General features: G+C 38.0%; 1 protein-coding gene across 1 annotated transcript in view; it reads left to right on the top strand.

Annotated features, from left to right (window-relative positions):
* Positions 1-14,420, top strand: part of Ptprk (protein tyrosine phosphatase receptor type K) — a 517,652-nt gene that overhangs the window by 296,132 nt on the left and 207,100 nt on the right. Inside the window, 1 exon segment of the mRNA XM_021224035.2 lies at positions 6,855-7,148. Within this exon segment, the coding sequence (XP_021079694.1) occupies positions 6,855-7,148 (294 nt within the window).

Raw genomic sequence — 14,420 nt, 5'->3', positions numbered from 1 at the left:
ATGACATGAGGCAACATTATGTACCTTGTAAGTGTGCTCAGGTTAAGTTCATAGAAAAGGAATGTGAAAGCCTTGCTAAGTGAGCCTCAATTTTTCTAGTGCTTACATCATACTCTTTACATACATGATACTTAATGCACAAAGAGCACGATACTAATTATGAATGACCTGGCTTCTGTTTCTCAGAGGGTGTAAAGTCATCTGTTTCATAGTCATGATTTTCCTTTAAGATTTTGGAGATACCCAAGTGCCATTGGGTTGCTGGCCTGTTGAGCTACAATTACAGATTAATTAAATCTACTATAGGGAGCTCACAAATGAGCTACTAAGTGTGGTACCTTTCTTCCTTTTGTAGGTTTCTGTAATGTGTGTGTCCCTTGATTAAACATTTAGTAGGGTACAGAGGGGTACAGCAGCAAACATAAGCATAGTGAATCTATCACTTAGCAAAAATCAAAACTGGATTAACATTCCAGAAAGAAATAATACATCAAGAAAGTAATTGACTTTCAAGTGAACATTTCATCAACTGTTAGGAAATTTAAAAAAAAGTATAGTCTGTCTCTGTGTAAAATATTCTTATGTTGAATTTCATGGAAATCTACACACTGCAAAGGACAATGGTACCAGTAGTCTAGTAGAAACTGTCTGCTCTTGTCTGATGATGGTTGTGGCACAGGCCTTTTGTCCCTCCACTTGGGAGGCAGAGGCAGGTGGATCTCTATGAGTTTGAAGCCAGCCTGGTCTACAGAGCTAGTTCCAGGATAGCCAGGAGTGTACAAAGAAACCCTGTTGGGGCTGGAGAGATGGCTTAATGGTTAAGAATACTCGCTGGATTGTTACATATTTTATGAAAGATGTAGGTGATATTAGTTACACAACCATATACATTTCTAATTTGATAGAGAGAGCATTGAATATACTGAAATCAATTAAAGATACTTGCTTACAAAGCAGTCATTTAAAGACTGTAACACAAGTTGATCCTTAAATGAACCTTAACTTTAAAACAATTTCCTAAGTAACTGAATGTCTGAAACACAAATGACAGAATACAAGAAACATTTTTTTAACAAAGCACAAATCTTGCCTTAGTTTTATCATTAAAAAGTTTCTTTCAGAAGATGGCAAGCAACCATTTATGGGATATAAATACATATATTCCCCAACAATCAAATACCATACGAATCATACAGATGTCTTTGAAAAAAACCACCCAGATCCATTTTCCACATATTAGAATTGAAACAACTAAAGCTAAGAGGGAGTACACTCGTAACAATAACTATATGAAATTTCTCTGGGTGGGAAAATGAGGTTACAAACTGGTTGATTCACTACTCTGTGTCTTCCAAATCTTACACACATTGAGATGCTAACTTAAGACACACAAGCATAGTTACACTTTAAAATCAATTAACAGGTCAAAATACTGAAATGTTAGCTAGTCTTAAGAGACAGTGATCAAACTACCTAGTAAGAACCACAGATAAATCATGTACACCCTAACACTCTTCATCCCTCCTTCATAAACATTGTAAAAGAAATGGAAGGCATTCTTCTGACCTTCTGCCTGTTTTTATTTTCTAAATACAGCTTCCCCAATGCTTAAGCAATCAGGGTCACATTTTGTATGATGGACACACACCAGCTAAACTAAGCATTTCCTTTTTTGAAAAAAAATCTTTTTAAAGTAAAAATTTACATACAACTCATGTTGATGACACAGCATCAGAGTTTTAAAAATGCTAAATACTTAGCAGTAACCACAATCAATGTTGCTCAGCAAAATGCTTTTGCAGCAGCCAGGTGTGGCTATAGGAGAGACAATAAAAGGGACTTTTGATAGCTGTAGTCAACCTGGCAGTTACCAAATTTGTGGGTCACAGTCTGTGCACCACTTCAGGTCTGACCACCGGTCATCAAAAAGCAAATTAAAAGATTCAATTTAAAAGTGGAAAGCAGAAAGAGGAGATGTGGTAAAGATGGCCACATTGTGAAGAGAGACAAGGGGATCCTACAATCTCTCCAAATCCATCTTCAGCTGTGCAAATAGTAAGATTATATTTCATATACCATTCTATCTAGCATTAAGCTATATTTCTGTAATGGCCCATACATTCCATTCACTCACAATAAAGATTTCTATTTTCAACAGTTTAAAAAAAAAAGAGAGAGAGAATACTAGCTGGTCTCCCCCAAGTCCTGAGTTCAATTCCCAGCAACCACATGGGAACTGTAACTATCTGTAATGAGATCTGGTGCCCTCCTCTGGTCTATAGGCTACATGCAGACAGAACACTGTATACATAATAAGTAAATTCATCTTTAAATGACAAAAAAATCTGCTGTGATTTTGTCTCCATTGAAAGCAATTAAATAGGTAAAATATATTGGTGTAGTTTAAATAACCTTCTGTAGTTTCCACTGCTCCCAACATAGTTGTACAATTTTCTCAGGTAAAATACTGTCAGTTTGCAACCTTCTTAGCCACTTGGAAGCAGGAGAAATGAACCATCTCCCAGGAGGGAGGAAACCACTTTCCATGTCCGTAGTCAACTGAAAAATACCATCTAGACTTACCATGTTCTATAGGCATGGGGTCTGACCTCGCATCTCTCACGTGGCTCCCCATGAAAACCCAACCAGCAGACAACAGGGAGATTTTACATTGTGGCTGGCAGAAGCGAGTGTGGAACACACACTACCCAGCAGTCACATCAGGAATGGGCTTGAAGGGCCATACTTCAAGCAGCTCCCAGAAGATGGAAGAAGCATGTAACCAAGTTCTATCTAGACTCTCTGAGGCAGTAAGCTTCCTAATACCATGTTTCTCTCCTGCCCACTCATACTAATTCCAGTTTTCTGGTTTCAAGAACTGTTAGAGGGTGATTTTTATTATAGTCATTGAGTTTGTTGTGGTCTGTCCCAAGGGTCGGAGGACACTATTGTCGTGTTGCAGCAGCTTCTACAGTGGAGGTGCTAACCTAGGGCTCCCTCTGATGCTATCCTACTGACAAAGAAATAAAACAATGGGGAAGCTGATAGGAGTGTTAATCTCATTACAATTTGGACATGGAAGTGTCTTTGCCTTGGCATTTACTTTGTTACTGACATTTTCTGGCTTTCTGGCTTCCATTTCCAACTTTGCATTTTATTGATTGGCTGGATTTTGATAACTGACATATATTTTTAAAAACCATTATGATAGGAATAATTGAGCGAGACTATCCTTCCATAGTGGTTTACTTGATTTCAAGACATGTAAACATTATTTCAAATATTTAACAAGTAAAGCAGGGTGAATATATAACTGGGATTTTCTCATCAAAGTTTGACTCCAGAATAATGAATGTAAGTCATTAATGGAAAGTTAATTGGGAGCGTTCGCAAAGTTTATCTTGTATTTTGAGGATTGCATGCATCACTTGATACCTAGTGTACATTTGGGATTTATTTGCACCACACCTCTGGGTCTAGTAGCATATTAAGTTATGAAGAATATTAGCATTGCTGCAAAACAATTACTTGTTCATTTGCTAACTGATTAAAATTCATGCATAATTTGTTGAAATGAATAGAGATTTTATAAATAAATCTCCTTGTTCTCTGGGGTCTAAAAACAAAATACATATGCTAATATAAGGTTTCTTTTTACCGCCAATATCAAAAAAGTTTAATGTATAGTGGGATATTAGTCTCCTTAATGTGAATTTCACTTATAATCATGCTGCTAACCAATGTGTGTGCTTCTTAGCTACTTTGCATATTGTGACAGTTTCAGCTTGAGCTGTGGCTTTGGTTACTGACCGCTCTAGTTTAGCCTGACCATAGCAAGTGCAATCAAACTGATCAGGAATATTGCCATTTCTCAGGCCAGGGCATACAATACATCAAACTCATGTCTTCACTTATACATGCCACTAGACTCAATATTAATTACTGGCTTCAAGGTTTTTTTTGGCGGGGAATCAGGAAGACAAACAAACAAAAATCTAATATTAAGCAAATAGCATCACACAGACAGTTTGCTGGTACGTTTTAGAGATTTAGTCTCTTCAACTCTCCTGTGATAGTTGTGAAACGATTCTGTGCCAAGTTAAATGATACACTCAGGTTTACCTTGTCATTACTGCGATGGATTTTGTTTTTGAAAGTTGGCCTCTTGGCTCCAGATTTCATTTTGTATTTTATTGTTTCAAACAGGAATGAAAGAAAGGCTGTGTTCGTTTCTTATACAGGTTTATGCTGGTGTTACCCCCATCCCTTACCCCCCTCCCTCTCTGTCTTCTTTCCTCTCGCCTCGTTTGTTTTCTCTGGTGAATGTGGACAGGCTTTTGAAGTGTGAGATCTAGCATTTGATACACACACATAATGCCAGCTATTACAATATGTGTACACTGGTAGTTGAAGTAAGGTCTGCAATTTATGATCCATGTTTTTTTTCTCTAAGCATCAGACCTCGTGGGGTCATTGGTGAGCTTTGAAATGAGGGAGACATTGTTGCTTGGTGGGAGAGTGTCAGTGAGCTGTAAATTGAACACGGTTTCCTATTGTACCAGAAATTAGTCAGTAGATGAACCATCAGGAATGAAAACAGACATGTACACAATGAAGCAGTCCCTTTCATTGGTAATTAGACTGCTTGAGAGATACTGGCATTTCCTAGGATGTTCTTTTCTTGGTTCCATTTCCGCTTAGCATGTAGAGATTGTATTTCCTTCCTATCTTCCCGTCTACTGAAGTTTTGTAAGCTCTGAGCTGAGAATTGTGAGGCTAATTCGTGCATTTTCTTGAGATGAAAAAATCAACCTCCATTCTGTTTTATCTGATGAATGAAAACTCTAAAATATTGGTATGGTTCATGTGTTTCCTCTTGTGGTGAACTTCACTGAATTCATTTGTGAAACAGGCCATACATTGTTCATCTAGGACAAAATGGCAGCCATTGCTGATAAATATTTTTTCCAAACCATTAGAAGATACATGTATGAAGAGAGTTTGGAGAGCAGGCGTCAGAAACTTCTTTCTACATGTAGACATAGTGCTGAATGTCTACAGCTCATATAACACACAGGAGCTAGGGCTGTTCTCACTTTACACACCAGGATGGCAAATCATAAATTACATTATTTTTCAACAGCTGTTCTAGAAGCTATTTCCATAGTGGTCCCATGCAAGCGGAGACCACTTAGATTCATAGTTATGTCCTATGGGGACATGTTCGTCATGCAAACTGTTTGTTTTGTATTCAACTCCCATTTAAAAGTACAAAAGTCTCTGCCACATTATGTGCATACCCAACCTACAGAACCTTGTCATCAGTACTAAGCAAATATGTTGTGTGTTTTTAGTCTCATAAACTTTGAAGTTGTAGTCTCAAAACAAATTTTAGTCTGTCTAGAGATCCAGGCCAGATAACCTGTGGGGATTTTTTTTCAGAGTATTTTTAAGTTAGTAATCTTTTGAAAATCATAAATAAAATCCAAATGTTGGGCCCTGCCTGAGAATTCTTGATTCGTTTAAACTTGTCTTGGATCCTGAGTGCCTTTTTCTGGAGTACCTCCCCCCCTCAAATAAAATATTGTTGTTAATAGTTCAAAGGTTACTGTTTGTGTAGTCTTGACTTGCACCTTTTTCAGCCCACTCCAACTGGGAGCACTGTGTGGTTATGGTAATAGCTGTCCTCCTTGTGATTTCCTGTGACACTGCAGCATTAATGCTTAAATCAGTTTTGGGACAATTATCACCTTATTCATGTTAGTCCTTTATTTTATAACCTTTCAACTCCCTGAGAAGTGTGAGAATGGTCCAGGAGTTGAAGGGAAACACCAACTGATGACAGTCTGCCAAGGAGACACCTATGCTCTGTATTGCAGTGGAAAGGCTGGGCAGACAGACCAAGCTCTGTGGAGTCCCCCAGAGACAGCCTGGTCTTTCACCAGCATTGCCATTAGGGAAAACCTGCTCTAATACATTATTCATCATTCCGTAAGTTCAGATGTTGAAATAATATTTTCCAAAGTTTCTGTCAAGCAAAATATCTTAAGCCAACCAAAATTAAATTGCAATGTCCCTTTGACATTTGAGCTTAATAAGTGACATATTGCCTATCTTATGCTACCGCACGGGCCAGTGATATATAGCGATTGGGGATTTCTTCTCGGTATAAATTTCCATTTCCTGCTGTGTGAGGTGGGCGTGTGGTACCAGCTGTCCTTCAAGCTTTTTGTGCCTCCTTGTTAGCTTATCTGCTAGAACACTGAAGTTGCAAGAAGCAAAGCAAGAGCAGAAGCAAAAATAAATAAAGGGCAGGAAATAACAGAGCTCACCTCCCTCCACTTCTGATGAGACCTGATCCTTCCCAGTGTTTTTCTTTAGATCCCTGTTACTGCCACTTTCTCCCCTGGAAAGGCATGTTTTGAAAAAGAGGAGTCTCCTGATAAACTGACCAAAAGCCTTCATAAAACCAATGGCTCTTTAAAGCACGGTTGCTACTTCATTGCCTTCTAGGTTTTATTTTATTTTGTTTTCCTTCCTTTCCTTTTTCTCCTCAGTTGGGAATGTGTCTGACCATGTTGCCTATCCTGGCCACCATGTTGAGCTCACATTTGCAGGAGTCCTCTGACCTCTACATCTTCTGTCTTAGGATTGCTAGTACATGCCAACAACCGTGGCTCTGGTTATCTATTTAATATACACCATGAGTTTCTAAATTGCTCATTAAGCCTTTGGTTACATATGGATAGTATATGTCACATCTTTACTTGGAATGTATGCTACTGTTAATGTATCTCTGCTTTGGAGTTTAGATTCTTACCTAACTAAAGTATACACATACCTGTCTTTCCTAGAACCTCCGAGACCCATTGCTCCTCCCCAGCTGCTTGGCGTTGGGCCTACTTACTTGCTGATCCAACTAAATGCGAACTCCATCATTGGTGATGGCCCCATTATCCTGAAAGAAGTGGAGTACCGAATGACCTCAGGATCTTGGACAGAAACCCATGCGGTCAATGCTCCAACATACAAGTTATGGCATTTAGACCCAGATACAGAATACGAGATCCGTGTTTTGCTCACCAGACCTGGTGAAGGGGGAACTGGGCTCCCAGGACCACCACTGATCACCAGAACCAAGTGTGCAGGTAAGGCTTGATACCAGGTCGGTCTCTTGTGAAGGAATCTAACAACTATAATTAACACACATATGCAATTAAAAGTTTTAATAATGTGTTGCATGATTTACACTACTATTTTTTATTGAATTTTTTATTTAACAATTTCATTTATGTGTAATATGAAGTATGATTGTTGCAATCCTGGTCCCCAGGGCACACCCTTCTAAGAGTTCCACTGAATTTGGTTATTCATCACCTTGTTTATGTAATCAGATGCCTGATTTAAGAGCAGCTGGAGTGCTTATTTGAAACTGCCCTACTATTTGCTGAAGCCAGAGTGTTTTCTCACACAATGACTTTGATGAGCTTTCTGTTTTCTAGGCAAAATATCTCTGGTAGCTCTAAAACATTTTCACGTCAAGTAAATACTGTCAACCTTTTTACCATGTAGAAATGATCTTCCTCAATGATTTTATCTTCCGTGTAGAGGGCATGTAATAGGAAACTTAACTCTAGAACTAGAGAGAGAAAGAATTCATTTGGTACAGTGCCTGCCCACCAAACAAGAAAGCAGCTCATGTCCCAGCACCCACAGAAGAGCTGAGTGTGACAACTGTTGTTGCTCCTCTGGGATTTGAAGAGAGGCCTACCCACAGAGCTCACTGGCTCTAGGTAGGCAATGAGTTCTTAGCTGAGTGAGAGACTGCTTCAAAGAACTGAGTGTAAACAATAGAGACAGGTGCCCTGTGTCAACCTCCGGCCTCCATATGCACACACAGATAAAAATAGAAACAAATGAAAAGTGACTGTACAGGGTACCTCAATGAAATAACTCTCCTGTGTGGGAGGGAGATCCTCTTGGCAATTAGCTCAGCAGCTGGACACCTCCTGGAGAGTGCAGTTTCCTTCATGGTACTACTGGACTCTGCCTGTAAATGGGTACTGAAAACAATACCCTCAAAACATGAGAAAGTTACAATGTAATATGGTCTTTGCTCTAGCATATTGGAGAAATTCTTAGCTAGGCAAAGATTGAACATTTGACTACCTATTATTTGAGTTCACTCTGACTTTAATATTTATTTTTAAAGTGATTACTTTTAGTTACAGGGGACATTTTTGTGTCAATGGAGCATTAGGTGAAAATACACCACACACCTGGGACACTTAAAAAAGGGAATTTCTGAAAATGGAAAACTACACCATGGGAAGCTATTAAGCACTTATAAATATCTTCTTGAACATCTGCTTATTATTTACAACTTTATTGGGCTATTCACCAAGAATTCTGATTTAGAGCACAGTAGTCGATAAATATTTTTATTGCAGTTAACTTTATACTAATGATTAACGCCTGTTTTGAGTGTTTTAAACTTATGGGATGTTTAACTGTTGAGTCACTGGTTTGGCCGTTAGGAAGCAGAGTCCACAAAGATGTTGATCGGCATCCGCTGGCTTCTGGCAATTCAAAGTATTGTCCCGTGGCTCAGCTTGAATTTCCCAGTTGGTTTTTAGATCTGTGACCTCTTCTTTAAGGCTTTGTGAGGCATTGCTCTTATGATGTTGTAGCAACTTTCTGCAGGGAAGTTGAGCTGAGCTCACAGCCACAACCAGTCAGAGAAGTCATTGTAAAGGGGGGAAAGTGATGACACTGAAAAGCTTACTTGACTCCAAAATTAGTATCTTATGCTAACACTAATGACAGTTGAGAGTCTATTTTACTAAAGATAGTAACAAAATATTTTTTACAGAAATTGCTCCTTCAATAGTTAATCTTCATAAATTCTATTAAAAGTATAACAGTTGATAGCAATATGCTATTCTAGTAGTCTTCCTCTTGACTTTGTCTACACTTCCTTTTAAGTATCTACTATGCTTTCTTATTTTTAATTTTCAGCAGAACAGGCCATCAGTAATTAACAGCTGCACCACAGATTTTCATGAAACTGTTTAATTTCAAATATGCTTGAGACTCATTATTGGTGAGTGAGTTGTGAAGATTACAAGTAAATGTTTTTAGGGCCATCATGCTGTATTAAGTGGGTGAAAACACGAGTTAATAAACATTGATTTTTTTTCCATATTGATGTGAGTGTTCAGAGTGTACTGAACCAACAGAAGAGAAAATATGACTGGAAATCACTATACCACTATACCAACAGTCTCACTTGGGGGAGGAAGTAGAGTAAGAATATCTCCCAGTCACAGTTATTTTTGGCTTAGAAACATCTTGATATTTAGGAATTATTTAGGCCCTTTAATCTGGTTCTTTATTTGAGAAACATTTAATTTGTGTACTCATCATGAATTTGAATGATACAGATCCAATCGGTTGTCGTTTTACTTCCAAATATAGGCGTCTTCCATTCATGATAAACCCTTGCCAGTGTTTGTTGTAGTTAGTATCTTTCCAAAGATAAAAATCTGTTGTAGATTTTTATTTTTAATTTCAAAGGGATAATATCATTTTATGCCATTCAGATATTCTTATTGTATTTTGTTATATTATGCCTACTATAATACCAGCCAAAGAGTAAATTAACTACCATACACTAGTTTTTCAAATTTCACTATAGTGCACTTGTAAGCTTTTGATATTTTGTGTCTATTAGTAGTAATCATCATTTGGAAGGCATTTGCCAGGCTTTTTCCCTGTGTGCATTGTTTATAAGCTTCCATATTTTCAGGAAAGTGTGTGACTTCTAATGATGAATACAACAATAGAATCAACACATAAGTTACATGTCATGTGATGTAATCTCACCAATCCTAGTAATAGATGTAAACAAAAATTGTAGCCGATAAAACCTGGGCACATGCATGACTAAATTACTCCCTGAAACAGCACAGCTTAATGTTCCCAGCTTTGATTGGATCGAAAGCAAAAGAGATTGGTGCTGAACACTCAAATGTGGAGCATGTTTTAAACACATAGCCCTCTCACCCCAAAGTGTATTAGTTCACCGTTTTCTGAAAATGTCCTGCCTATTTGGTAAAGCATTTTTTGTTTACCTTCTAAGGCATATTAAAATCATTTGGTAGGTGCGATTACCTGCTTCAGGGTCTCTCACGTTGGAAGAGATTGTAATTATATATTGTAGTACCTGAAGCCACCGATGCCCTGGTCCATGCTTCTCTGTGAACCCGAGACAAGTGATTATTTTACTGTTAGTCTACAGTCTGACCCATGCCATTGTTCACATAATGTTTCTTCAGGCATTTTATAAATTTTAAAAAGAGCCATAAATGTGAAGTTGCCTTAAGTGGGAAGTAATTCAAAGATTCTATTGAACAATCAAAAGTGTATACTTGCCCCCCCCATGTCTATTTCCTCTGGGTATACCATCTGGTATATAAGCAGAACAAAAATACAGTTTCTCCATCTTATTATGTGAAATAAAATATGCCACCCTCAGGAACTGTCTACATGGCATGCCGCCTCAATTGCACATTAGAATTGTTTCTTTAAATTACCTTCTGCTTCTCGATAACGCCATCGTGGGGCTATTTGATGATTAATTGACATTTTGGCAGCATCTCATTCATAGGCAAGGTCAACTATTTAGAGTGTCTACAATGCAATATACACACACATTTGGGGATGCTATTCTGTACTTTTACATTAAAGTTCAATGCTCTTGGCAGGCTTTAGCAGACATGTAGATCTATGAAACAGTGGGAGGGGGAAGGTCTTCATTTAAAAGGAACATGAACTGAACATGCATTTCTTTTGCCCTAAATTCAATGTAGAAGAAAAGAAATCATAGTTGGGCATTTTCCGGATTCCTTGGTTTGTAGGATTAAATTTCGACCCTCTAGCTATAGCTTCATCAGCATAGGAATATTGATTTTTACTCTGGTTCGAGATAGTTATCTGTCTTAAAGACTAGTTACCATTGGCACTCAGCCTAGAGCTTGGAAGAAATTAAAATTGGTCTGGTTTAATAGTGTTAGGATGGCTATTTCTTCAGTTTAAATTGAAGGCTTATATCAAAGTGGGTTTCTTTTCATGTTTTTAAAAAAACTTTAACTTACACATTATTTATGTGTTATTAAAATAGTTTTTGAGTGTGACTTGGACAAGAAGTATGATTTTGTTATTGAGGTCAAGAAAATTACTGATGTTGCTGGAGTGATGGCTCAGCAGTTGAGAGCACATGGCCCTGAATTTGGCTCCTGGCAGCCATATTGCCCAGCCTAAAACCTCTGTAACTCCAGCTCCTGGGTATCTGATGCCTTTCCAGCCTCCTCAGTCACTCAAAGGAATGTACACGCATACACCTCACACACAAAGGCACATATGCATACCTGTTTTTTTTAATGAAAATAAAATTAAAATCTATAATAAAACTGGTGTAGGGCTAGGGAGATGCTCAGTGGTTACTGTAAATACAGCAAAGGTGGTGACTGTTCTTCAGTTCCCAAGAAGTCACGTGCATGCCAGTTGGACATCATGGCTTACTTGTTAATCTAGCCACAAGAATGCCGGAGACATGCAAGAATGGGTCCCTACGTCAACTTGCTTTATCAATGAACTCTTCAGTGAAGAAGCTTAGGAACCAACAGGGAACACCACAGAAGCCAACCCGTGACTTCTTCATACACATGTACCACTCTTGTACATTCATACCTAAGCATATGTGTACACTGATACTTAAGTGAACATATATAATACACACATAACACACAGAGATGAATGTGCCATGCAAATGAAAATAGGAAATATTAAAATAATGAAAAACAGCTTACCAGTTGAAAAGTTATACCCCAGTGCATTTCTTTCCTTTTAGTGAATAATGATCTGATGTTGTTTTTCATGTTGTATGGTCTTTATTCTGTTTGAAAAGCACTTGTTCCCAATAAGTGTCCATAGCTTGCTACTTGATTGGCAGCACTGGTTTAAGTGTCAGCGCTTCAGTGTGACACAGGTTATGCCTTCGATGTCAACCCTGACTTGTAAACAGAGTGAAGTGCACGGCCATGCCAGCAACATTCCAAGCAGAGGGAAGTGCATGCTTCGCTAGCAATAAACACTGCGGGTGCTCTGTGGGTGGCTCTAAACATAGACGGGTTCATGGGAGTATTGGCCAGTGCTAGACTTGTGGTTACTGTGGCTGCAGCTAAGCTGTGGTCAGCACTGACATATTTCTGCTGTTGAGCAGACTGAAGTTACCAGCGTGCATTTTATCATCCCATTTCTGAGGAGTATGATCCAAAGACATCCCAGTGTCAGAAAGAACATATAAATGCATTTGCAATTGCATATGCATGTATGCTTTTATGTATACTGCTATAGTGAAGATTCTAGGGTGTGTGTGTGTGTGTGTGTGTGTGTGTGTGTGTGTGTGTGTGTGTTACAGGATATACATATCTGCTAATCTTCCCTATAACAGCTTTACTATATCGAATAATTAATAGGGAATATATGAATACTGTCATTCTTGATAATCAAGAAAATCATTTTGAAAGAGAGATTTTAAAAGTATTTTGTAAGCAGTCTTATTTTTTCCCTTGAAGTACCTTTCGTTTTCAAGATTGTGGATTTCTCAGTTTCATTAATATGTTTATGATACCTATGGTATAAAATACTGTTTTAGATGAGAACATAGTACAGTGGCTGTTATAATTTTGATGGTACATTCATGTCATGCATTTGATCAGAGACCCTGTTTCTGCCAATTGCCATTCCCAGGACTGGAGGTATGCCTGATATGACAACATGACAGGATCTTACCCCCATTACCACCATGCCAAAAATAAATAAACAAACAAACAAATAAATAAATAAATAATTACAAAACACTGGGATTGGGTGTGTTTCTCACAGGTGCAGGCATGGCTAACATGTGTGACTTGGTTTATGCCCCACTGATAAGAAAAGGAGATTTAAAAAAAAGAAAAAAGAACCTCAGAAATATGGGGCACATTCTCATCAGAAAGCCAATATTCTTCAAGCACTGTTAACTTTTTGAAACAGAGAAGGTCTCATAGTTACTTTGCAAAGACCCTAAGCTTATTCTCAATCCCTTACCTGTAATATAATACCTATAACAAGCCCCACCCAGAGTGACCATGGAGGTAGGTCAGTTGGTCCTTTTATTGTCCTCAAGGAATCTATAATAATGATGAAAGTACTAAAAAGAATGGCATAATCTAATTTCATTCATCACAATAATGCCATTTCTGTGACTCTCTGTGGAGTTTTTAACTTTTAGGAACATATTCTGTATTTCAGGCATGGGGTGCCAGCTAACTGGCATGGCAGTCCTACTAATGGGCTATTGTACTTGGGCTACTCAACCTCAGGCTCGTGAAAGAGGGACAGATGTAGAATCATGCTGCATACTTCCTTTATATAGTGGGCTTCGGAACTGGATGTACAGTTATTCCCACTGTTCAGCTCTGTTCATAAGTCCTTAAAGCTAACAACATCAGTAGAAATGTAATTACCTTTACTAACTAGAGTTGTGTTGGCTTCAGCATTAGAATTTCTCAGCTGACTTACATTGGTGATGAATAGCATTTGGGAACCCATGAAAATGGCACTGTATTTATTTACTTTCTCCACATGGTGAGTTGGTTAATGGCATCACTAAGTATACTTTATTGCCTTCATTGATTTTTTTATTGAGTTTTGCATATTATTATCAAGCTGACAGGTGGAAATAACCATCAATCATAATGATATGTCACAGACTTCCCCTCAAGTCCTAGGGTTTTTATTTGATATGGATAGCATATAGAATTTTTTCAAGCAGATAGGAAAACGCTGCATTAATGATGTAATAAATGATAATTATACAGCCTTGTCTGATGGACAAAATAACCCAAGTACAATTAAAGAGATGTAGAACCAACATTAAAAAATGAGGTAATTATGGGAACAAGTTCAAGAGTGACCACCTGTGAGAATCTGACCTCCGTGATGCATCACAATAGTCCAGGTTTTTTTACCTGGTTAAAATTTAATTTTGCCTTCAGTTATCATTCTATGTTCGGGCTCTTGTTGAATGACAGCATGACTTCTTTGATTTAAAAGAAGAAAAACAAATAATAATCAGGCAAAAACCACTCAGTCATTTATCTCTCATTCATTCCCTGGCTTTCTCACTCATTCATTGAGTTTGATGGGTGGTGCTGAGATACTCTTTTGAGCTTATTTACCTATATCGATCCAGCTAGTACTGTTATGAGATTTGGTTACTCTGCACGGTTTCTTCATGATAGAAATCATTTTCATCATTTACTTTGACTCAATATAGATCTAAACATGGAGCCATCTGTTTAAGAAGTCACTTT

This window comes from Mesocricetus auratus, unplaced genomic scaffold (genome assembly GCF_017639785.1).
Source record: "Mesocricetus auratus isolate SY011 unplaced genomic scaffold, BCM_Maur_2.0 Super-Scaffold_100018, whole genome shotgun sequence".
NCBI lineage: Eukaryota > Metazoa > Chordata > Mammalia > Rodentia > Cricetidae > Mesocricetus > Mesocricetus auratus.
This window is presented reverse-complemented; position numbering and strand designations above follow the sequence as displayed.